Source organism: Oryzias latipes, chromosome 12 (genome assembly GCF_053564925.1).
Source record: "Oryzias latipes strain Hd-rR chromosome 12, Olatipes_Hd-rR_3.1".
In the NCBI taxonomy this organism is placed as follows: Eukaryota; Metazoa; Chordata; class Actinopteri; order Beloniformes; family Adrianichthyidae; genus Oryzias; species Oryzias latipes.
In genome coordinates, this window is record NC_136248.1 from 22,831,535 (window position 1) to 22,855,098 (window position 23,564).

Here is a 23,564-nt window from a genome sequence, read left to right on the forward strand (position 1 = left end):
TCAGCGATCTTTACATTTTATGAACTTTTCTCACTAATCCCAAAATTGCTAGTCACAATGAAAGTAAAAAAAAAAGAAGCTATCTGAAAAAATGATAAGTGATATTTTTTGTAGATAAAAGTGAAGAAAAGAATGGACAGCCGCAGGAGGATGAGGAGGAGGACGACTGCAGATGGGTTTGGTTGTTGGACCTGGAACGGTCTGTTGCGTTGGCGGTTGGTCGCTGTCTTTGTGGGATGCTGCAAGGACCACCACCATCTCTTGAGGAGAAGAAATCAGAGGTCTGGTTATCGGATGTCCTTCTCAGGAATGGTCTTGAGATGGACTTTCAACAGCTAGGTAAGACAGGTTTCAAGTTGAGCAAGTGAGCTCATTAAATGCCAGTAAGTAACATGCTTTTACAGAATAGTTTCCTAATTTTAAAGATTAGATTCTAAGTGCAACACTATTTAGAGAGAAGAATTAGGGTGTTTTATTGTTAGAGTAGGTTGGCGGTAGTTGTAAATTGTGAATTCATATTGACTTGATCCTTTTTCCTTCAGACTTCAGCACGGGATGGCTGACTGAGGTAGTGCTGCTGGGCAGCAGTGATGCCAGAGTAGCAGAACTGAATGTCACTGAAGACACCAGGATTTTATTGGAGCTGGCTCTCGGATCCAACAGAGGTCATGCTGGTGGTCTTTGGTGGAAGATGGAGGAGTACGCCCACAGTAAAGGTGTCCACTCTGAATTCTCTTTAAAGTCTCACTCTGATAATCTTTTGATCTATTTCAAAAGTGTACCCAGCGGTCTTTTACTTATGATCATGTCGTTTTTAGCTAAATCAAAAAATCCTGTGTTGTTTTCTAGGACATAGTTTTAACAGAGCGGCTGGCGTTCCTTAGAAAAATTTGCATCTGAGTTATTGGCGAGACCTTTTGTACGGAGTAAGCCCACCCACTGTTCCTGTCACCAATCTGCTTACACTCTCCCCCCCCCCCTATCTTACAGCTCCTCACATCCCCAATCTAACATTACAGCTGTAACAAAAAGGGTGAGCATTATTGGAGCTACAAGCCCCTCCAAAAAAAGCTATCTGAAAAAATAAGGGATAATTGTGGTAGAAAGAAGTGAAGAAAAGAATGGACAGCCGCAGGAGGAGGAGGACTGCAGATGGGTTTGATAATGAGCCAGATGTCCGCTCAGATGAGGAAAACAAAGACAAACATGGATCTAGTCGCCTACATTGGATGGAATGGAGCAGAGCAGGGAGCTTGTGGCTTGTGTGCAAGCTTTTACAAATGAACTTTTTTTGCCTCCTCATGATTCACAAGGATTTGAACAAAGAAATACTCAAATATGCAATGTTAAGCTTGATTTTCTTTTAAGTACCGGTATGTCTTCCATTATGAAAAAATAGTGCTACAAGAGCATGGAAAAAACACCAAAAACAATTTTTATCGTAGTAGGTCTCTTAAAAGGAACGTGTTTCTGAATAATTGAGTCAAAATGTCTAAAATGTAGATGCTGTATACTTTTTTATGATTCTGATTATCGGGGTGTACTTTTTTGTCGTTTGCTGTGTCAGTAGAATGGGAGAGTGGAGGCACTTCAGGGGATTGTCTCCTGGAAGTGGTCTGCCGCTGCAGTCTGGCTGCTCTTCTGAAACACACTGGCCTGCAGAAGGAGGCATTTTGCCAGGACAGGTCAGTAAAAGAAGTGGATTTTTGTTTAAGAACTGTTTTGAAAGCTCATTAATGTACTGTACAATGTAAGTGCTGGATTTTTCCATGATTTCTTTAAATATTGTTTTGTGGGCTGCCATGTCAACAATAAGCTTTATTTCTCCACCCAACTGAGACAGATATGAGCCCAGTGACATGCTGCTGGATGTGTATGAAACTGTTTGTAAAATCAGGAGCACTCTGCTGGCCTTTAAAAACTCTCCGAAAATATCCCAGGTGCAAGCAGCTACTAAGCAGGTAGAGTCATTAAATAGTCCTACTTAATAATTTCATGAGATATTTCCATTATTTTTCTTGATATTTTCAATATAAAGGGATGTTTTGATGAATAGGATTGTTGTCATTATATTAAGTTGTATTGTCATTTTCTGCTAAGCAAAAATATTCACGTTGTTTCTTCATTGCAGACATCTCAGTCTGTCCAAAGTCCAGACAGAGATGGGACAGAGCCATGCTGCTCCTTGGAGCCTGTGGCAAAGGATCAGGGGCGTCAATCAGGAAGTCACTGTGACCGAGAGGTGCAGGTACCTCCACCTCCCACAGCAAACCACAACCAGGACGAGGCAACCGAGGAGGACAGATTCAGCAATAGTCGTATGTACTTGTCAGGTTAGAATCTGTCATCGCTTTTACTTGATGTCAGTATCATGCTGATTTCTATCTATCTTCTTTTATGTATCTAAATATTTACTCAAGTATTCATTTTAACATTGGTTTAAATCACTAGAACATATAGCTGAATCTCTTGACTGGTTAAGTTGACTAAAATATGCTCAACCTAAATCTCTCACTGTGTGTAGGCTGTGTGGGAGCTTTTTTTTTTTTAACATACAAAATTACAGACTGGCGGGAGTAAATTTGTAAACTGATTGGGACTATAAATTGTTTCTCTTTCTTGTTTCTGCAGAAGTCTTAGAATCATTTATGGCCACCCGGGAAGCCCTTCAAATGCAGCAGAATGTGACAGTCTATGAGTCGTTTGGCACGTCCAACCTCTCCAGCAGCATGGAGAGCCCAACCAGCCCAGAAAGGGCCCCTGATACCAAACAACTGCGGGAAAATCATTGGGAATCTGAGGAAAGCTCCTCTTTCCCCGCTGCCTGCCATCTGGTCGTGTCCCGTTGCCTGTTCCTGCTACTGGGGGTCAGACCCGCTTGGGTCGAACCCAGCACAAGAGAAAACAATCAAACTGTGAACACAGCAGGAAGGTGAGATTTGTGTAGAACAATAGTTTGTTTGTTTGTGTGGTCACTAACTATCGGCATCAACTTATTTTTCCAGGAAACCACCAACAGAGTCCCTTACAGCAGCTGGTAGTGGACATAAACAGGTAAATCAAATGTTCAACCTCAGTTCTGCCATCTGCATACTAAACTATAGACACATTCTGGTTTTGATGTTTTTCTTTTTTCTTTTAGTTGGAGCATACAAAAACCAACTATGGATCTTCAAAGAATAAAATGAGTGAGTGGAAAATGTTAAATCCCTAAATTTCTGCTACTGCTGAAGCTAGTGTTTTTCTAAGATACTTTAAAATTACTCAACATGCTGTTTCAAATTAAAAGCACCAACTTCTCTTGATGAATTTTAACATTTGACTAATACACCTTGAATATTTTTACTCCAAACCAATATATATCTATGCAATATCTCATCAAAAGCTAAGAGAAACAGTTGTTTTTTTAAATAAACAATAATTTTTTCATTTATTTCACCAGTCAAACAATCTTAACTCACTTTGGATAATGTCTTGTTCAAACGCAGTCTGTTATGCAGTTTGAGTAGTTTTTTTTATTTATTTTTTTTTTTTTATGTGAAGACTGCAGGTTTTCATTTCTTGTCTCCAGGCTTACCTCTGTGCTCTTTGGGGATCATGAAAGATGCGTGGGATCGCCTGCGGCAGTGCATTAGTCCAACAGACATCACATACCCACATAGCATCAATATTTTGCCTATTTTAAACCAAGTGTTTCACTTTGTCTGTGGAAGCATGGCCAGCCCATCATCTCTGTTAGGCTGTCGTCAGGCAGATCCAAAGTCCATTGCTGTTGCCATACAACAGCAGCAACAGCGGGCACAGGTAGCTTTTACCTCAAATAACCCTTCTAAGCTCTTAAATATTGTGAAGGTTTTAACCAACTGCTAACTGTCTTTGTTATAATCAGATGCGCTTGGAGGCCTTGTGTCAGATATCATCCTTCCTGTCTAGGATGGAGGAGAAGAATAGTCGATCCTCGGCTTCCCCAGCCTTTCCTGCTCTGTTGCAGTCGGTGCAGCTCCAATTTCTTTCTGGGTGCTTTTCTTTAGGAACACAAATCATTGATTCTCAGTCTGGAGCTCATTATGAAACTCAGCATTACATGGTACATTTAATAATAACAATAGAATGATGGCTTTGATTTGTTATTTTTTTTAAAAGACATAATAATCTATCAATAATTTATCCGATTTATTAATGTGACAAACGCTTGACATAATATATTCTGTTATATTTTGTCTTCATTGCTGTTGTTTGTCTTTACTTCTTTCACCTAAATCCAGTCTGGCACAAGTGCAGCTTCTATGGAAACGCAAAGAGAGCTTCAGTCAGCAGCTCACATCTTTTACCAACAAGTGGTGCATGTTCTCAAACAGAAAGTCCAGCTAGAAAAACAACATCCAGGTATTCCTAGAAAAAAAGCACACATTTTGAAGGAGCAGATGTTGATTAAGTATAAAGCAACATTTACTAAGAGGTTATTAAATAACTCTAGAATCTGGACTCAAAGATTGATATTCTGTAGATATTAGTGCTGCAGAAGATGCTGCTAGATATTTCTGTTCTCCATTTTTGTTGATTTTTGTCTTTGTATAATATTTTTTCCTTTCTCTATCAATACTTAGGTTCCTGCCAGCACCTTTTGTTAGCCACAATGTTTGCACTGAACTTCTGTTACCAACCTGTGGACCTGGTGCTCATCATCAAAAGTGACATCCTAGATATCCTCTCAATGCTACATAACAACAGCTGCGCTTTGATGAACCAGGGATGGTTTGCAGCCTCGGCGTCTGGTCCAACGTTACTCAGTGGGGCTGTCAAACTAGCATGTGCCCGCTTGCTTCAGATACTTACTGTTGCTGCTAGGTGGGCGTGACAAGAGTTTAATCGCTTGCAAAATTGATGCTCTAATTTATTTGATTTTATGTTTTGTCTGCTGCTCAACCAATCATATAATTTCCTCTCAGTTCCTGTGAGGATTTGTTGCCACTGGAAATATCCCAGGCTCTAATGGAGATCATGTGTCAGCACCTGCAGAACATCCTGCACAGTTTCCACCAGCAACAGACGTCAGAAAAAGGAGAGGCTGACGGAACGGATGTGCATGTCAACAGAAGCACACACATACTTGGTGTGTGGCATTTAAAATGCTCCCAACTCTTTAGTGATGTGTGAATGTTTTAATTGAATGGTGTACATGCACAGTACAAGGAAAAATTAAATTTTTAATGACAACGTGACAAAATGAACTTTCATGTTTTTTTTCCTCTGTTTTGATGTTTCAGGAGCTGAAAGCAGCAAAGTAGTTGAATCTCAGCTGGCAGATTTCTTGGTTTTTCTCAGGCGAGTTTTGTCATTAAGAGTGATGAAAAGACTTTCCACTTTTGTTAAGTGGATTGATCCACTAATGGCCATCATTCTGCACAAACGCTCCGAAGGTATGACGGTGGAAAAAACACACACACATCTTTTTTAATCGTAGCTTGTGTAACAAAAGCCATCTCCTTTTTAAAATTCTGTCATCACATTTTTGTTTTTTAGGATCTCCACACTTCCAGAACCTTCGCACCAGACTTTTGGCCTTTCATGTTTTAGAAAGACTTTTACCTGCTTGTTCGGAGCCTGTTCAGATTCAACAGGTATGACTTCAAAAGGTTTAAGCCTCATCTAGGTTTTTAAAGCCTGCTATTTCCCTGAAATATCTTTAGTATTTTACTACCCGCTTTTGTGTAATGACTCAAATTTACTCTATTTTGTCCAGATTGTCAAACAGCTCTTTCATCTGTTGTCTGTGTGTATGTGGGAGGAACCGCTCGATGAAGTCAACCTCGAAGAAACAACTGGAAAAGAGAGAGTGGTAGATATTGTTAAATTATATTTTATTCATCCACAATTTGATGGAAAGATGGAAGAAGAACTTCAAAGAGGTTATGAAATTGAATTGGTAAATCAGAAAGGATAAAGTGAGGAGGGCATCAGATGAAGTCAGTTGTTCCTGACAACATACCTTTGGAGGTGTGGAAATGTTCTGGAGAGCTGGAAGTAGAGCTTCTGACTGGAATTTTTAACAAGATCTTTAAAAGATGTTGAAGGAATGTTCTTATTTCTGCAGAGTTGTGGAAACTGCAGAGAAATAAAGCTGATTAGTTACACAGTGAAATGAGCAGCAGTATGGTTGCCAAGAAAGAGAACCAGATATTTAACAGTGAGGTTAGGGAGCAGAGTTGAAGAAGCTCGAGGACCCTTAAACCTTTAACAACCCCAAAAGACAAAAATATTTTTGATATTCTCTTGAGTAAATAATACAATCAAAATCAAAATGTGCTCAACCATTTATTTCCCACTAATGTTTTTTTTTTTTCCAGAATCACAGCAGCTATGATGAGTGCATCCCCATTGGAGATTTTTCCTTTGACCCACAAAAGCTGGTCTGCTGCTCTTTGGAGAGTGGGAACATCCTCTCCCATGGTTCAGGGGGGAAAGGTTATGGCCTGGCTACTACAGCCATTACCTCTGGCTGTTATATATGGAAGGTACCTCAAGAAACACTTCTCTATCATAATTAGACTTTAATGCTATTTGGTAACCCCATATTATTCCTCTGCTCTCAGTTCAGCATTGCTAAAGAAAACAGGGGCAACGAGGGCACGTGCATCGGCGTTTCCCGCTGGCCCGTCAGAGATCACAACCACCACACTACCACTGACATGTGGCTGTATCGTGCATACAGTGGGAACTTATACCACGGAGGGGAGCTGGTCCGTACGCTTCCTTCCTTCACCCAGGGTGACACCATCACCTGCATTCTGGACATGGAGGCCCATACAATTTCCTTTGCTAAGAATGACAAGGTGTGGGCAAACATTTCGAATTGGAATTACCGTAACTGCCTGTGACTAGATTGATTGAAGTGTTTATTTATTCACTGCTTTTGATGATCTTCCAGGAGCCAAAGTTGGCATTTGAGGGTGTGGTTGCATCTGAACTCTTCCCGTGTGTGCTGTTCTACAGCAGCAATCCTGGAGAAAAGGTACGGAAGACCGTGCTCCCACATCATTTGAATCCAAATTTTTCAACAGTAACCATTTGACATTACTAGAATAGAATCCGATTTATGAGCAAAAACCTTTTCAAGACTTGGATATTCCAGGAATCTCCGAGGTCGCATAATTGGGAAAGCAACACTGAACATAATCTCTGTATATGTTACAGGTGGCACTGTGTGACCTGCAGATTAGAGGCATGCCGAGTAACCTCCTTCCTGGGGAGCCACTTTGCAGCCCGTGGACCACTGTGCTGCTCGAAGCAACAGTGCAGCTCCTGCGACGGCTCCATCAGTGTGACCAGTGGTCCTCGCACATTAACCAGCACATTCACAGCCAGCTGGAGCTCATTGGTCCCCTGCTGAGAGAGGATGAGTCGGGATGCTGCAAAGACCCAGGTGAGGCAAACTCCCGCAGTAAGCAGCAGTTGCAGTAGCTTTTCTTCGTCCAGCAAATCTGTCTTCACTCCATTTCTTAATCAGTCTGTGATGTCAGTCTGAACAGTTTTTGCAAATACTAACCTTTCATGCTACCAACAGTAGTTCTAGTTTTTTTTTCATATGTAATTTTACAATAAGGTACCGGTCCGTGGGAAGCTTGGTACCGGGTTGCAGAGGGAAAAAAAGACTACCTAAATTTTTTTTTGTGTTATTTATATCTTATTCTGAAGGAAGTTTTATTTTGGAAAACCACTAGATCCTCCCCACAAAATCTGACTCATTCTTGATGCATGTCAAAATGTCAAGTCTAATGTTATGAGGATGCTGCTAATAAAGTTGCTCAAACATTAGATTTACAATTATTATTTTTAGAAAATACCAGGATTTGTTTACTTTTTTATTTTAAATGTATCTGCACCTTACAATGCAGATGAAGTTAAATTTGTTGTCTGTTTTTTAGCTTTTATTTTGACAGTTATGGTTAAGGGAAATCTATATTACTTTTTAATTGTCCCTAAATGAAATGTAGTCTGCAAATAAAGTTACAAATAACTTACAGAGGATGAAGATAAATGTTAACCTCAAAAGTTAAAGAAAACTGTTGGTAAATAAAAAAATAGGACAGCCGTTAAAAATATTGTCTGACAGTAAATCGTATTGTGGCCCTGAAATAAAGTTGGACACTGCTTGTTTAGAGTAAATCTTAATTTACTTTTCTCTATCTGTTTTAAACTCAGATTTTAAACTTTAGACAGTGTTTTAAGTCCAAATGCAACATTGGGTTATTTTATTCAAGAAGCTCAAATCATAGTAGATCACCTTAAAATGTAATAAAGTTTTAAATCAAGTCTTAAGTGTTGCTGGTTGTTACATGCCGGCTGTGCAAAGTTTGGTCCAACCCCCAGAGGGAGCTGCTGTTACACACATTTCTGAGAAGTATTTGACATTTTTGCCCTCAGGTTCAATTTAAAAGATGTGGTTTTAGAGTCTTTGGTGAGACTTGATTATGGAGTGGAACCCACAATATTCTAGCCTCAAGGCAGACATTGTAAATGTCTTTTATTTATCTTTTAAATTTCAGTCTTGTAAAGCTTATACTTCAAAGGATGACAGCTTTTGTGTTTTGTTTTCCAACAGACCTGTGCTTCCCACACTGTGAGACTGGGAGTGAGAAAGATCTGACTGGTGATGGCTCCAGGGATCCCCCGGGACACCGAAAGCCACTTTCTACTGTGAAGCTGGCTGCTCTTTGCACAGAAGTGTGGCCTGTTTTTGCTGTGATTGGGGGGGTCGACAGTGGTCTTCGTGCTGGAGGTCTGTGCTTGCACAAGCCCAGCGCACGCAGGGCCATTCTGCTCGGGGTCCTAAAAGAAGGAAGCTATCTGGCCAAGCTTCAGTGGGAGGAAGCTGATCTCTCTTTTAGGTATCACAAAACGCATACATTCACTTATGATCAAAATACATTTTCTAATGACTCATATGTAATAGCTCATTCACTTCCATTGAACAATTCTTATATTTTCTTGTCTTGATCATCTCAGTATGTGTGTTACTTGAACTCTTTTTCTGTCAGTGTTTCCTTTTTGTTCCTTTTGTAATCTGTCTGAAATTTATTTTCATCATTTTTCCCTCCTGATCTTTTTCTTGCTTCTCCCTTTCATTCTTAAATCCATTATCCCCTGTCAAATCCGTCCTGATGTCACTCCATGCTGTTTCTGTGGGTTTTTCCGTCCTTCCCAATAACTAAGCTCCATGAATTCTTGGTCACCCAGCGACACGCCAATTTCCTCACTGGAGCCCTGCGACACATCCTGGCTCGATGTCGCTCGCCTCGGAGGTCTCAAGCCAAGAGTGTTGTTAGATCTGATTTATCTGATGGGGCTGCTGGAAGAGCAGGGATGGATGGGGGTTCATCCACCTCCTAAAAGGACACACTCTGAAGAGATTAAAGAGCCTGAGACACAGTACTGTCTGGATGAAGGTGAATCACATGATGGAAAATGGCTTTTAGAGGACGAGTGGAGGAGGCAGAGAGAGCAAAAGGTGGAGGGGGATCTGCTTCCATCGCAAAACGAAACCAACAAGACCGCCGACTCTCAGGAATCAACTAGTTCAGCCCAGACCCCCCAAACCTCACAAATCTCCAAAGATGATTCATTTCTTCTTGAACTCAGGGCAGTTAAAGTCTCATATCTGCTCACTGGAGGTTTGAAAACCCTGGCTGTCTTTTTTAGCTGTGAGAAGCTGTCGGACTTGCTCTTAGTGCCTAAACCTGACCCTCCAAAGCCATCAGTGAGTCCCCTTTCCAGCTCAACCCCAGACCAGGCCAAGGCAAGCAGTGTAGGGTGGGACAAGGTTTGTGAGCTAAGATCAGTGCTGCAGTACGTGGTGCAGACTATGGTGAAGTGGGCCGTCAGGCCCTGTCCCATCAAACAGATTGTGTCCCTCGCTGATTTGGAAAGAGCTCAAGTCATGATATACATGGGAGCCTTGAACAGACAGGAGGACAAAGAACACAAAGGTATATAAATATATTCAATTTCCATGCTGCATGCTTGTGCTAATGACATGACTTTTTTTTTGTCAGATCGAATAAAAGTTAAACAGCTACTTAATACATGAATGTCATGGTCATTAACAGTTCTAAAACTGATACTGTATCTCAAAAACACTGATGCAGCTGAATAAAGTTACTCTTGGTTTTCAGTTAAAAATGAAGACTGCTAATTTGTCATGGTTGTATTTGCTATCTGAAAAAAGTTGTCTGTGCTTGAGTAACTACAAACTAACCACAGCACCACCATTCCCTCACAGACTCCGCCCACCGCCTGTCCTCCCAGCCCATCTCCAAGTCTTCCAGCTCGGTGTCCTTGTACAGTGCTGGCTCAGAGGGCACTGCCATCTTTGGCCAATCAAACAGAGCCTCTGCTTCATCTTCCAACACAGACTTGGCATCCTCTCTGCCAACAAACCTGCAAGTGGACGGTCTTGATAATTTCAACCCTTTTCTCCCCATCAGCCTCCTCCAGTAAGTAATAGAAGGAAAATATCTGAAGTTACAACCATGTTAGATGCTTAGTTAGGAGGTTTGCACAAAAGCACTGTAGCCATTCTCATTGTAATTAGTGTTGAAATGTTTACTGAACATCATAGACCTGACTCTGGTGGCAAAAGCAGCTATTCTGAAGTCCAGGGATCTGGTGAGTTAGGATGTGTTGTAACTTGCAAAAGGAGCTTTAGAAGAGTTTGTTTGCTCGGTCTTAATTGTTGGCACCAGCTCTGCCCGTTTCTTCTTTGTCTAACCCAGCCAAAAAGCATAACCGTGTGGTTTTTACTCAATGGCATGTCAAAAAAAGCTATTTTAGTGCCACTGTCTATCATAAAATTCACTTAAAAACAAAGAAAAAACAAAACTTCAAATCAAAGCTCTAAAGATGAACATTTTAGAGAAAGTCTAATGTCAGTTTGACCAAGGTTAAAAACCTTGCCTCAATGCAATGTTACTATATTTTCCACTTCCTCTAGGCACATGGTGCTAACCCGCTTCCCTACACTTACGGGCCTGGTTAGTGCCCCCCCAGTGCTGCACCCTTGCTTCAGCCTGGCCAGCTCTGCTTCCTGTGATGCCTTCACAGAACAGCAGACTAGCTTCATGGAACCGGGCCCCTGCAGCACACAGGCCAGAAGTAGCCTGGGTAAGAGCAAGGCGAATGCCAAGGAGTCAGTTATTCTGTCAAAACAAGCCAAGAAAGGGAGACTATCTTTTAGAATCATTCCATTGTACAATTGACAGGCATTTTAATTTGTCAGATCTTTAAAAAAATTGTTTTCTGACTTTTAAGATGTATATTTATTCAAAAAGTAAATTGACTATTGCTGGGAATTATCATTATAGTAAAAAAAGTAAATAAATTAACAAATAAATTGTAACTTCTTGTGCATTTTGCATGTGATTTACTAAAAAGTCAGTGCTTCTCAAAACTGCATGTTTTTGCTCTGATTTTGAATGATCTTTAAGTGCATGCATTCACTTACAAAATGAAATGGACATCTTAATTAATTTTTGTTTTGTTTGTGATGTAGATGTTTTTTTGCAGCGATCATTTGATGTTAAAAAGCTAAAACATGAGACTTAATGGTCTAATCTAATAAAAGTTTATTTCATTTGGTGGGGAGGACATTAAACATGGATCAACCCCTTAAACTGTTTTTAGACTTTATATTTGTTTCCTGGATTTTTTCGTGCACTTCACCTTTTTTCCTTAACCATCAGAGCGGACACAAATGTTTGTCACCAGTCGCTTGTTAGAAATGGGATTCACAATGAGGCATATCTACTGGGCCATGGAGGCGGCAGGTACTATTTTAAGTGCTGTATACAATGCCAATCAATTTTAACCTAAGGGGCTGTATGTACATTTGAAAAAGAAAATCTCAAAAACTACTTCTTTTCAAACCAAATGTGATATCTTTTATCAGGATAATTATTAAATTGGAAACTCATTGTTTTGTTTTTCATTTTGAACCTTTTCCTTTCTACTTTTTAATACCCAATATCAATATGCAAAAACTCTGTTTACTAAATCATACATCAGAATCATTTGCACAATAAAATGTTATTGATCAACGTCAAGTGCAAGCATACTCCAATTTCACACTGATAAATTGTCTAGCATGTCAATAAATTCAAGTGCATCTATATACACGTTACACATACAAATCTATATAGATGTATATCTACCGGTCTATATTTTTGTATGTACATTTTTTTTTTTTTGCATAAGTTTCATACGTCTTATATCTCTACTTTATCAGGTTTCACACCATTCTTATTCACAAATATTTCTGCATTAGCCTGACCTCAGCATGAATGTTAGCATGGTCCCTTGTTGGGGATGTTCAATGTTAATTTGCAATGTAACGCACACTAGTCCATTTTCGTTGTGGAGTATGGGGACAAATGGTTCTCCTTGTCGTGCTTTTTTAGATGTCGCGGGAGACCTGGACTCTCAAACCATTGAGGTGTTGGCCTGCTGGATGCTGGAGCACCCATTAACAGACGACCAGCAGGCTGCGGACTCACCGAGGCCAGAGGGTGCTCCGGACACACCGTCTCCAGACGGCCCAGAGACGGTGCAATGTCCTGAACACCCCACTGGTCCAACCCACGAAAGGTTTTTTTTTTTGCAGTTACCTGAACATTTCTGTTTTGCATTTGTTGTATTTGACACTGATTTCCTTTTGTTTTTAAAAGCATTTTGTCAGGGCTCGACTGGATAGAGAGGGATAACTTCTTGGATGTCCACCTCACTCGGAACCGACCTCCCCCAGCCCGACGGAGACGCTTGGGGCCCACTCAAAGAACGTCCTTCAGAAGAGCAGGTCAAAGTGGTACACAAATAAAATGCACAGTTTACAGAAAAGTTCTATTTTCAACCATAAGTGGAGAAAATGTTGTTTTCATTCTCACCCTATGTCATATTTTTAGACCTGCCGTCACCCAGCCCCCTCCCACAGCTGTACCAGCAGCACACAGCAGTTGGTGATTGGCCAGAGCAAGTGGAGGTCCATCCATTCTCTGCTGAAGAGTCAGAGCTGGGCTACATGGATTACCCATACCAGGAAGAAACTTTTGAGGACCTGCTCACACCGTCATTTCTCAGTTTGGAGACTGACACACTCCAACTAATGGAGGTGATGTTAAACATTCATAATTGCTTTTTTATGCATGACCAACTTTAGTTCAACTGATCATGAACCAATTTACTTCTTTAAAAATCTATTGAAGCAAAGTAGTACGGCACAGATTTTATTTATTATTTTAATATATAATCAACCAGTATGATTCCCTTCTTTTAGACAGGAGAAGAAAACAGCCAGATGGTGAAATGTGAGCTGTGCAACACCTTCACTCTGCAGTTCAACAATCACATTAAACGGCGACACCCAGGCTGCGGGCAGAGCGCCGCCCGCAAGGGCTATGACAGCTCTGGAGCTTATGTTGATGTCTGGTTCAAAGGGGAGTGTGGCTCCAACTTCCCCTTCTACCTTCTGTGCAACTCGTGTAGAGAAAAGTACATGGCTGCAAATACGAACGATCCAAATTCCAAATATGAGAGGTACGCTATATATTTTGTTGACTGCATTGACTAAGTTTCACTCCCTTTCCACTGAATTGATTCGATGGGAGTCTGAGTTCACAATTTTATTTATTTAAAAAAAAAATTATTCAGCTTGATTACATGAAATATTGATTTATTGGGCAAATTTCTTGGGCAAAAATACCAACTAATTTTACCCAACTATATGTTGATTTGTTTAAATGTAATAAATAACTGCATAAAAAAGCTAACAAAACAGTTTCAAGTTTTGAAATCAAGTATGATTTATAGATATAATGAATTAATTGCTCATTTTGTAAGCAAGAACAATTTGATTTAAGTTGTTTTTTTGGCATGAACTTCCTGCAGGATGAAAGGTCTGACATCAGATTTGGTTGGCCAAAGAGACAGCACATCAGATGGTAAAGAAGGTCACGCTTACTTAAAAATATTCAAAGTAAATTCTAAAAAAAGTCTGTGCAAGTATACCACTTTATTATAACCCCCCCCCCCCCCCCCCCCCCCCCCCCCCGTTTGCTCAGATGATTGGGAAATAAGCCACCAGGATGACTTTGACTCGGACAAACTGACAGGACTAGAGGATTTCGGACTCCTACTGAGACCACTGGGGCTGACGGAAAAGAAGCTGATACCAGATCCTATAGTTTATACTGAGCCCGATCCACTAGGGGCTTTGGCTTGCTGTTCAGCATCTCCAGCTGCGACTTCTACTAAAGGTATTATGGTTGTCTTTTCCTTTCACCCAAGAAGATGTATCTTTTAAGAAAAAAAAATGTTTTAAGGGCATTAAATTTGATTTTACAGTTTAATAAAGAGGTAAATCTGAGGATAAAAGTAAACATCAGAAGATGAAAGTAAATAACTGCACAATAAATCGCACATTTATTGTTATCGCAAAATCAAGCTGTGCAATACGCTTATCGCAAAAGACAGCGATAATGGCAATAAATGGTTACCTGCTTACCTTGTGTTAAAACAATCTTATGGCAGCTTGAAGTATTTAACAAATCAAATTAGGCCTGCACAATATACCGCAAATTTATCGTTATCGCAATATCCAGCTCTGCAATATGCATATCGCAAAAGACGGCGAATATCGCAATAAATCGCAAACCCAAAATGTGTTAAAACAATCTTCTAGCCGCTTGAAGCATTTAACGAATCAAATAAATCCCTTTATGCTTTGACCAATCAGATGGACGCCTTCCCATTGTTGACCAATCAGATGGAGGCCTATTATGTTAACCCTGGTCCTGAAGAGCCTCAACCCTGCCTGTTTTCCAGCTCTCCTTAACCAGCTTGCTGTTGATTGGCTGACTCAAGTGATTTCACATCCTGATTGACTGAACACACCTGATTTTGGTTATCATTATCGAGCAGTCTAGGGAGAATTGGAAAACAGACAGGGTCGAGGCTCTTGAGGACCAGGGTTAGCCACCCTGACGTTTGTCCCCCATGTCGATGAGGGTCATTTGGAGTATAATTTTTAAACTGTTGCAATGAAATGGGAACGATGTTTTTGTTTATTTTTCTATTTGTTTATTTACCGCAAATTTATCGTTATCCCAATATTGATCACTAATATCGCATATCGCAAGTTTTCCTCATATCGTGCAGCCCTAAATCAAATAAATCCCTTTATGCATTTGACCGATCGGATGGAGTGCTTCACGTTGTTGACCAATTGGATGGAGCCCCTTTTAGGTTAGATGTTCGCCTCCTATGTAGACGAGGGTTATTTAGATTAAACTGTTGCAGTAAAATGGAAATTGTGTTTTTGGATGTTTTGCCATCTGTTCATGTATCGTAAGTTATATCTTCATCGCAATATAGATCACTAATATTGAAAATTATGATTTTTATTTTTATTTTTTTCCTTGTGCAGCCCTACTGCGTTCTGTATAATAATGAAAAGCAACACTTTTTTATGATAAACTAACAGTAAATAACCCAAAAGAAGAGTAAGAGCTGTTCACAAAACCAGAAACATTTTTTTTTTCTTTCCAATCAAACCTTTTTTTGTTTTTCAATCCATCAAGTCTTTAGATGCCCCTAAACGTTTAGTCAGGTGAAAGCACACAGAATGTTGCTCCAGATATGAAACTGATCTTCCAACCCCCTTATTTTCAATCACCAATAAGTTAAAGTTAAACCAATAAACTGTTGGAGAGATAAGGTCACTTATGCTTGTCTTTTTCCTGTTTACAGAGGTTGTTTAATCATTCTTTCCTCTGGTAATGTGGCTCACTTGTAGCACTCACCCATATTACCTCTGTGCCTGCTGGGAGTGTTAATATCCAAGCAACTCTCTGCAGCAAAATGACTCACCACTTGAATCAAATAACAGCTGAAGCAAAACCTTTGTCAACGATGTCTAATAAGATCTTGTTATTCAGTGTGAAAGATGCAACAAATGTAATGCAGCATTTGGTAAGGCTTTGTCTTGCTGTAATTGAAATATTTTGATGTATGCATTTTTCACAAGGCAACAGCCTTCCTGAGCAGAAGACACTTTTGAGCCTTGGGCAGCAGGCAGTGTCCCTGAGAGACTCGCACGACAGAGTTAAAGCTTTAAGAAGAGTCACATCTACTGCGCAGATTCTGCTAGCTTACAGCATGGTAATGAAAGTTCTGTCTCAAGCTGCTTCCAGGTAAGCCTCATCTGAACTTTATCCTTCCCTTCATTTTTTTTCTCCACACTTGTCAGTCGTTTGATGTCCAGTCGCCCTCGTCTGCCTTTTTTCCCCCAGTGTATCAGTGAGCAGTCAGTCTAACGGGTTGGAGTTGTTGGGCCTGGCAGACATTCGTATCCTGGTTCGTCTGATGACGTTGGCAGCGGGAGGACGGGTTCACACCTGCCTAAACAACCAGTCAGGTGTGAAGGGACTGCCGTCAGAACGCAACACGTCCACCTGTCTCAACTTTCTCACCTCAGCCATCGGCAGCGTCGTGTCCCACTGCCCTACTGCTTACAGACAGCTGGTGGAGATTTGCACTCAGGTAGGTTTGTTTTCTGTCTGAAACACAAGAACGATAGTTTTATTTGCTAAATTTGAAGAGTGAGATTTGAGAATTGTTAGGTATAGCATTTTAGCTTACCTCAGCTTAAAAATAAAATTGTACAAGGCTAGGAAAAGTTTTTGGTTTCTTTTTTATTTTTAACTGAAATTTTGGACCAGTTCTTATACATAAACAAACACATTTGTGGCAAAACGATGTGAATCTTTTACTTTTGGCAAAATTGTCTAAAAACCACTTAAAACTGTTGAAAAATGTGACCATTGTTTCAGTGATTTCATTTCTTTAAACTTTGTTGCACACAAATAACACATCAAGGTAAAGTGTTTAAATTGAACTTGACTAATTTTCTACATCCAGAACCTAAAGGCTGCAGCTACTGGTGCAAACAGCGGGGGTATCACAGAACCTCAGCAGAGGTCTATTCTCACGATTGCCACTCAGGGAGCCCAGCAGCAGAGAGTCCAAGGTGACCAAACGCCACTCACGTTCCTGGTCACCCAAAGTCTGGTGTCCCTGCTCACTGAAAAGAGCCTTCACTGCAACAGCCCAGACAGAACTGAACAAGAAGGTATTATAGTAAAAACACAGAGGTCTGATCTATCACTGATTACTTGCATTATATCAAATCAACCTTTATTTATATAGCACTTTTTCAACAACATATGTCACTCAAAGTGCTGTGCATAAAATACAATAAAATTTAAAAACAAGATGACAAGACAAACCGTGCGACAACCCCCCCCCCCCCCCCCCCCCCGCAAAAACACACACACACACCCACAGACACACACACATCAATAAATAAATGAATAAATAAATTAAAAAAGTGCTAAAATGATAGAATGTAGAGATTATATGAAACTGCTTTGTAACGTTGAATATAACTGAGCTCTAATTAGCTTGTTTAATACTTTTGTGGTCCAGATTCAGGAAATCAGAAGGGGTCTTCTCCATCTTTGCCTCCTTCGCCTTTGCCACACCTAGGTGCCAGAGTGGGCCCTCTAGAACTGGCTAACGCATTGGCAGCATGTGTTTTGTCTGCAAAGCTGACCAGTATACACCGGCAGTGGGCAGCGCGGCAGCTGGTGCAGGCCTTGGCGGCTGCGGGGAGAGACAGCCCTAATCGCCCACAAACATATAGTGACCTGGCTGGTGACTTGCGCAAATGTCCTCTCAAGAGACTAGAGGGCCATTACAACAAGGTGATTGTGTCATCATTCCTGTTTTCCAGTGTTGCTTTTTTTTATGCCTTCTGAACCTATCCTGTTTGAGTTCGGCTTATTCCGGTTTTTTGTTTCCTGTTCAGGTGGCCAGTTGTTTCTGGAGCAGTGAGCACAGTTTTCTTGCCACATGCTCTCAGGACAGTGTGGTGCAACTGTGGAGCATCGGCCAGAACTCTGTGGAGTTGCAGACCACTTTCTCCTGCATTAGCAGGTTACATCTACTTTTTAACAATACTTTGTAAAAAGAAAATAGTCTCACTGTCTCACCTTTTCAGATTTTTAACATTTTGTGAGAAATCTTTCTAATTTTTGTGTTTGTCACAGGAGTTTCCATGCTGATAAGTGGTAATGTTCTTGTTTTACAGTAAGACAGACAGATCGAACAGCGAGAGAGGAAGCAGATGCCAACACATGTCTCCTGTATACTGGAGTTGTGGGGGAAACTTCCTGGCTGCGCCTGAGAACAAACTCATCAACATCATGAACCTCAGAGGTTAGGCTCTTACTCTTGCAAGCTTGGAACTAGATAGATATAGTAAACATAGATAGAACTTTCATTGATCCCATGACAGAGACATTGCTTTGTTACCATGGCTCAATAAACAACAGATATGAATTAAAACATCAGATAACAGATAATAAAAACACAAGGATCATAATGAAGACAATGAAGTGTACAGTTTCTATGAGGCCTTGTATAGTCTAACAGCTTACAGGAGTAAAGATCTATGAAAGCACTCCTTCCTGCAGTGAGGTGTTAAAGTCTCTTGCTGAAGGAGCTCCTCGCTGTACCCACTTTCCCATGCAGAGGATTGATGATGAAGAGGATTGTCCATTATGGATTCCAGTTTCCGTCACACCCTCCTCTTACCCACCACAGTCACAGACTCTAGGGGACATCCCAGAACGGAGCCAGATCTCCGCACCAGTTTGGTGATCCTCTTTCTGTTCCCGCACCCGCACCCCCACCCCCATTGTAGAGGAGGGCAGATGCAAAACCCCAGTCACTTCAGCCTCTCCTGCGATCTCTGGTCGCTTCTCCGGCGGCATTTGTTGTTGCCAAGCGACAACAGTTGATCGGGTAAACAATGCTCCCCTTCAGCCCCAGAAGCGGTGGAAAACGTCCCAAAAAGGAGTAGCAGACATGCCATCACACTCGCTATGTATTTAAAATAAAAGGTTTAACAATAACAGAGCAACAAAACGAAACACAAACACAAGACGGCTAACTTGGAGCTGTGGTAACTGGCAGCCTATCACAGCGCCGGTTGAAAAGACAAAAAATTAAAACACAATCTTACAATTACCACTTTTTATTTGACTTTTTCCTTTAATAACTTGAGAAAACCAAGAAAGAATGACTTGAAGATCAATCTGTATATAAAGTGTTGGTTTAGAGTAATATTAGAAAGCTATGGAACTTGCCTATGTAGTTAATATCAAAACTTTACAGTACTTAATACCTTTCACTTTTTCCCCATCTTATGCTTTCTTAATTGTCCAAAAAAAAGGTAGTAACTGCAAATGGTTGCAATTTAACAGTGACCATTCTTTGTCAAATTCTAGGATCTCTCTGCCATGTGGAGCATCAGAGTTCTCGGGTCACAGCTCTTTGTTGGGCTCAGAGCTTCAGTTTGTGGATGATGGACCAGTCTGCAAACTGCAAGAACAGAACTGTTGAGAGTCTGCTGGTGGGGATGCTGGATGGCTCCCTCTGCTGGCTACAAGTCACACTGCAGGATTTTGAGCTGCTTGTTAAAAGCACAGAACTAACCCACTGCCAAAGTCAAGAGGGTGAGAAGAATGTCCAACACACTTTTTACAAATATACATAATAAAATTGATCAAATATGTATATTTTTATCAATGAATACTACCATATGTTGCCAGACGAAATATTCAAAAAATGTTTAGAACAGAATAGAAATGCTTTATTCTTGGTTATCAAAAAACAAACTTTCTTCCTTTTTTCACTGATTGTAAATAAATGAGTAAAGTCAACATTGGGGCTGTAAAATACACAGGATTTCACTTCCAAGAGCTTGTGAGCACTTGGTTTTATAGAAAATGATTAGCTTTTTGATTAAATTTTGAAGTTGAGGTTGAATAATCAGGACTTCTCTGATACTGGCTTAAAAATATATCATTTAAACCCTTTAAGTTCAATTTTATTCATAACTCAGTTTATTAAACAAAAATATGCGTAAGAAAGGTCTCTTATGTAGAGAGGAAAAACCCTTATTCTAGTTTTCTTTTTGTATGCAGAGCTAACATCTACAAACTCTGATTTTTGTTCAGGGTTAGGTCTTATTTTCTCAGAAAATTCTTTGCAAAAGATAAAAAGTAGATTATCTCTTAGAGCCTCCTCTTGTCTACCGCAGCTCCCCTGTGTGTCGCCTGGCATGCTGAGGACAAGCCTTTTGCTGTGGGTTACCTCAGCGGAAAGGTACTTCTGGGTACCACAGAGACCTACGGCACCACGCAGCCTGTCGTGCTTTCTCCTTTCCAGGTTTGTCACGTTTTGCAACTCCAGCGGAAAAGAAAAAAAACAGACTCATCTTTTTTTAAATATTTTTTTTAACAAGTTACACAAATTTCTTTAACATTTAAAGGGGGCTGATTTTCAGTTTTTTGTAGATTTACTGAAAGCTGGTTCCTAATAAATGATCCTGAAATCGAGGCACACCTGTTCTTGACATAATCCTTCATGCTCTGCTGAGCCAGAAGCTTCAGTCACCTCCAGGGATGTATAACTTGATTCAGGTCCAGATTCTGGTTGGGTCATGTCAGGACTTTTAACTGAGTAGCCACTCTTGTTTTTCTACTCTCTTTTAGGCTGTAATCCACATTTTTCCCATTTTTTTTCTTCCAGAATCTTTACATTTTTTATCTAATGCTATCATTGAGAAACAAAGTTAAATCAAATTCTATCAAGAATGAATGAACCAAAGGTAGCAGATGATCTCTGTCTACTTCTTACCTCTTTTGTGCTTGTGTGACCTAACTTTTCTTGATGCATTGGCCTGGACCTTTGTCTGTCTCACACCATATTTACAAGTTCAAAAGTGCATTTAGATTTTTCCTAATAATTTGTAAACTTCAATAAAAATAACAAATAAGCAAATACATCTAAATTAATTTGAATGTTTTTTATTTAATAATCCATTTTAATTCCAACTTATCTGTTCTTCCATTCCCCCTTTAGGACAGTGTGAGTTCTCTAAAATGGGACCCCACAGGGCACATGCTTCTCTGTTTGGGGAGATCGGATGTGGTGAAGATCTTGGGACAGGCCGGGGGCACCTGGGTGACGCTGCACTCACTCTACCACAGCAGCACAGTCAACATTGCAGAGTGGTGCCCCCTTGCAGGGAGAGCGCCTGATCCCAGGCTCATGATGGCTGTGTGAGTTTTCAAAAGTTTCAGTTTTTCTCAATATAGTCTGATCTTTCTGAAAGGTTTTTTATGTCCACAGTTAAATATCTCCATCTCTTGATTGATTGGTTGTTGTATTTTTGTTGATACATTTCTATAGTATTGTTTGTTTTTCATGTAAATCCACTTTTGCAGAGGCTGTCAAAATGGCTCAGTTTATGTCTGGACAATGCCACAGGGGGGCACTGTTGTGTCTTTGCCGAACATATTTAACTCCCCCACACAGGATAAAAGCCCTGAAGTGAGGGTTAGTTTCAACTTTCTACCGAACCTATTTTTTTTTTTTATTCACAAGCCAAATCCATCAGAATCAGTTGAATCATTACCAAAAATATTTCAAATGAAGCGTTCTTCATCTCTGACTTTCCGTCTCTTTCCTTTGTCAGCAGGATAGTGCCAAGTGTGCATTTGTCCTGCACGGCCACATCACAGCCGTGAAATCCCTTTCCTTTTGCTTCAGCGGCCTGGCACTGGTTTCTGGGGGGATTGGGGGACTTCTCAACATCTGGTCCCTAGAGGTAAGAGAGTTCAGGTCAGCACATGCCACCTGCAACACATGTGCATTAAAACTCTCACAGGAATGATTTCTTTTGAAATGTGATTATCACCAAATGTCAATGTCAAGTTCCCCCCCCCCAAAAAAAAACAACTTTTATGTGTTTTGACCTCTGAAAAAGCATCAAGTCACTTTTTGAGGTTAAATAATGAAAGGTATTAGTGTTGTAAATCTACTGCATTCCAGTTTTCTAGCCCTATTTATTCATTTTATTGTGTAAGCACCACATTAAGTATAGGTTTACCGCAGGACATCATCTGTTACAAAAGCACGTAGCCACCTGAATGTGTCAATATGGTGGCCCATTTTCAAGATCAGTCCAAATTAAAATTAGTATTTTTCCTCATTAAAATTTTTGTATCATCCTTGTATTACTAACATGGGGGGTAAAATTATAATTCTTGTCTTGAAAACATACTAAAATCAAAATTTAGGTAAAATAAACAATATGTTATGAAGATTTTCAGATGGCAGATGTTTAGTTGTCAACATCCCTTAATCAAACATGTCATTATGTTTCTTATTTTTTCCTTTACTGTATTTGGTTGAGGATTGATTTTCGCTTTGTTACTATTTGTTTAGATGCTGAAAGAATCTTGGAACTATTCTAAATGAGTGGTAGCAGTGCAGACATAGAGCGGTCAAGCCCTGATTGGGTGACCGCAGGTTCAGTTGTGTGTCGAAGTGTCCTTGGGCAAGACACTGAACCCCACATTGCTCCTGGAGGTTATAGGTTGGGATCAGTGTTTGGATTCAGAGCCGCCAACGGTGGCTACATTTCTCCGCTTTATAATCTGCTAGAATGACGTTAATTGGGTAAATAGTTGAAGAGCTAGAGTAGATGACAGAATGTAAACACTGCTGTGCTGTGCGGCTTTCCCTTCCTTCTGTAGGATGGTTCAGTGTTGCAGACCGTCACAGGATTGGGTTCAGTCGTCAGCACTGCCTGGATACCAAACTTGGGTGTGGCTGCCTGTTTTGGGAGATCGAAGGTAATTTGGGTTTTTCTTTACTTGTATTTCTTTAAACCGTTTGTGTTTAGTAACAGTTGTTTTTACCTGTTGCATACCTCAATGCTTCTCTGATAAATGACAGTTTTTTTTTCTTTCCTTTTCAGGATCTTTTGTTGATCTGCTGCACTCCTGATTGGATCAGTCAAAACCACACGCTGGCAACTTGCCGCATGGTCCTCAGAGGTCAGAACATCATGGGGCTGAATCGGGCTCTGTGTTTGGCTGTTCTTCTGGAGAGGCTGCCCTTGTTGCTGCAGGAGCAGTACAGCTATGAGCGGGTCATTGCTCAAACCAAAATCTTTTTTTATTTTTATTTTTTTGGAGCCGCTTTGTGTGTCATCTGAGACATGAATTTCAATGACTTCTGTTTTTGCAGAGCCATGTGGCGTCCGGAGACCAGCTTGTCCACAGTCCCTTCCTGCAGAGTCTAGCTTCCTTGGCTGTGGGATTGTCCTTAGAAAAACATCTCTGTTCGTACCCTCGGCCCCCACACCACACCCACCCCAACGCTCACTCGTGTTTGTCAGAGTGGAGCTGGCTTCTTACCTATGCCACTACGGTCCGCAGTGCCGAGGCAATCGCCAGCGGCACTGCCTTCCCAGAGTCCTTTGTTGTTTCAGAGTTTCCAGATGTGCAGGACAGCTGTGTTACCAAGGCACTGGTGGGTGGTATTTCTCAGTAAACTTTGCTCTCTGCATCTTAATTAAGTGTTCTCATCCTGTCATTTGT

General features: G+C 40.6%; 1 protein-coding gene across 18 annotated transcripts in view; it reads left to right on the forward strand.

The window, feature by feature from the left end:
* Positions 1–23,564, forward strand: part of LOC101171181 (putative E3 ubiquitin-protein ligase HERC1) — a 43,616-nt gene that overhangs the window by 12,860 nt on the left and 7,192 nt on the right. For 3 of the 18 annotated variants that reach the window (XM_023960413.2, XM_078956362.1, XM_023960414.2), the window contains exons 19-63: positions 115–339; positions 543–716; positions 1,568–1,685; positions 1,844–1,961; positions 2,132–2,333; positions 2,632–2,932; positions 3,006–3,054; positions 3,143–3,188; positions 3,572–3,804; positions 3,890–4,087; positions 4,266–4,386; positions 4,608–4,848; positions 4,950–5,113; positions 5,268–5,420; positions 5,524–5,621; positions 5,744–5,839; positions 6,348–6,515; positions 6,594–6,833; positions 6,929–7,012; positions 7,195–7,423; positions 8,603–8,888; positions 9,214–9,986; positions 10,280–10,493; positions 10,991–11,160; positions 11,739–11,822; positions 12,453–12,639; positions 12,720–12,856; positions 12,954–13,159; positions 13,325–13,584; positions 13,936–13,988; positions 14,109–14,303; positions 16,073–16,238; positions 16,338–16,587; positions 16,966–17,176; positions 17,533–17,810; positions 17,915–18,042; positions 18,197–18,324; positions 19,398–19,625; positions 20,213–20,340; positions 21,037–21,236; positions 21,402–21,513; positions 21,653–21,784; positions 22,716–22,814; positions 22,940–23,113; positions 23,212–23,496. In XM_023960413.2, the coding sequence (XP_023816181.1) occupies positions 115–339; positions 543–716; positions 1,568–1,685; positions 1,844–1,961; positions 2,132–2,333; positions 2,632–2,932; positions 3,006–3,054; positions 3,143–3,188; positions 3,572–3,804; positions 3,890–4,087; positions 4,266–4,386; positions 4,608–4,848; positions 4,950–5,113; positions 5,268–5,420; positions 5,524–5,621; positions 5,744–5,839; positions 6,348–6,515; positions 6,594–6,833; positions 6,929–7,012; positions 7,195–7,423; positions 8,603–8,888; positions 9,214–9,986; positions 10,280–10,493; positions 10,991–11,160; positions 11,739–11,822; positions 12,453–12,639; positions 12,720–12,856; positions 12,954–13,159; positions 13,325–13,584; positions 13,936–13,988; positions 14,109–14,303; positions 16,073–16,238; positions 16,338–16,587; positions 16,966–17,176; positions 17,533–17,810; positions 17,915–18,042; positions 18,197–18,324; positions 19,398–19,625; positions 20,213–20,340; positions 21,037–21,236; positions 21,402–21,513; positions 21,653–21,784; positions 22,716–22,814; positions 22,940–23,113; positions 23,212–23,496 (8,342 nt within the window). Of the gene's footprint in view, positions 1–114; positions 340–542; positions 717–1,567; positions 1,686–1,843; positions 1,962–2,131; positions 2,334–2,631; positions 2,933–3,005; positions 3,055–3,142; positions 3,189–3,571; positions 3,805–3,889; positions 4,088–4,265; positions 4,387–4,607; positions 4,849–4,949; positions 5,114–5,267; positions 5,421–5,523; positions 5,622–5,743; positions 5,840–6,347; positions 6,516–6,593; positions 6,834–6,928; positions 7,013–7,194; positions 7,424–8,602; positions 8,889–9,213; positions 9,987–10,279; positions 10,494–10,618; positions 10,666–10,990; positions 11,161–11,738; positions 11,823–12,452; positions 12,640–12,719; positions 12,857–12,953; positions 13,160–13,324; positions 13,585–13,935; positions 13,989–14,108; positions 14,304–16,072; positions 16,239–16,337; positions 16,588–16,965; positions 17,177–17,532; positions 17,811–17,914; positions 18,043–18,196; positions 18,325–19,397; positions 19,626–20,212; positions 20,341–21,036; positions 21,237–21,401; positions 21,514–21,652; positions 21,785–22,715; positions 22,815–22,939; positions 23,114–23,211; positions 23,497–23,564 lie in introns of all 18 variants that reach the window. The other 15 variants (XM_023960421.2, XM_078956369.1, XM_023960415.2 and 12 more) reach the window with 15 other exon arrangements.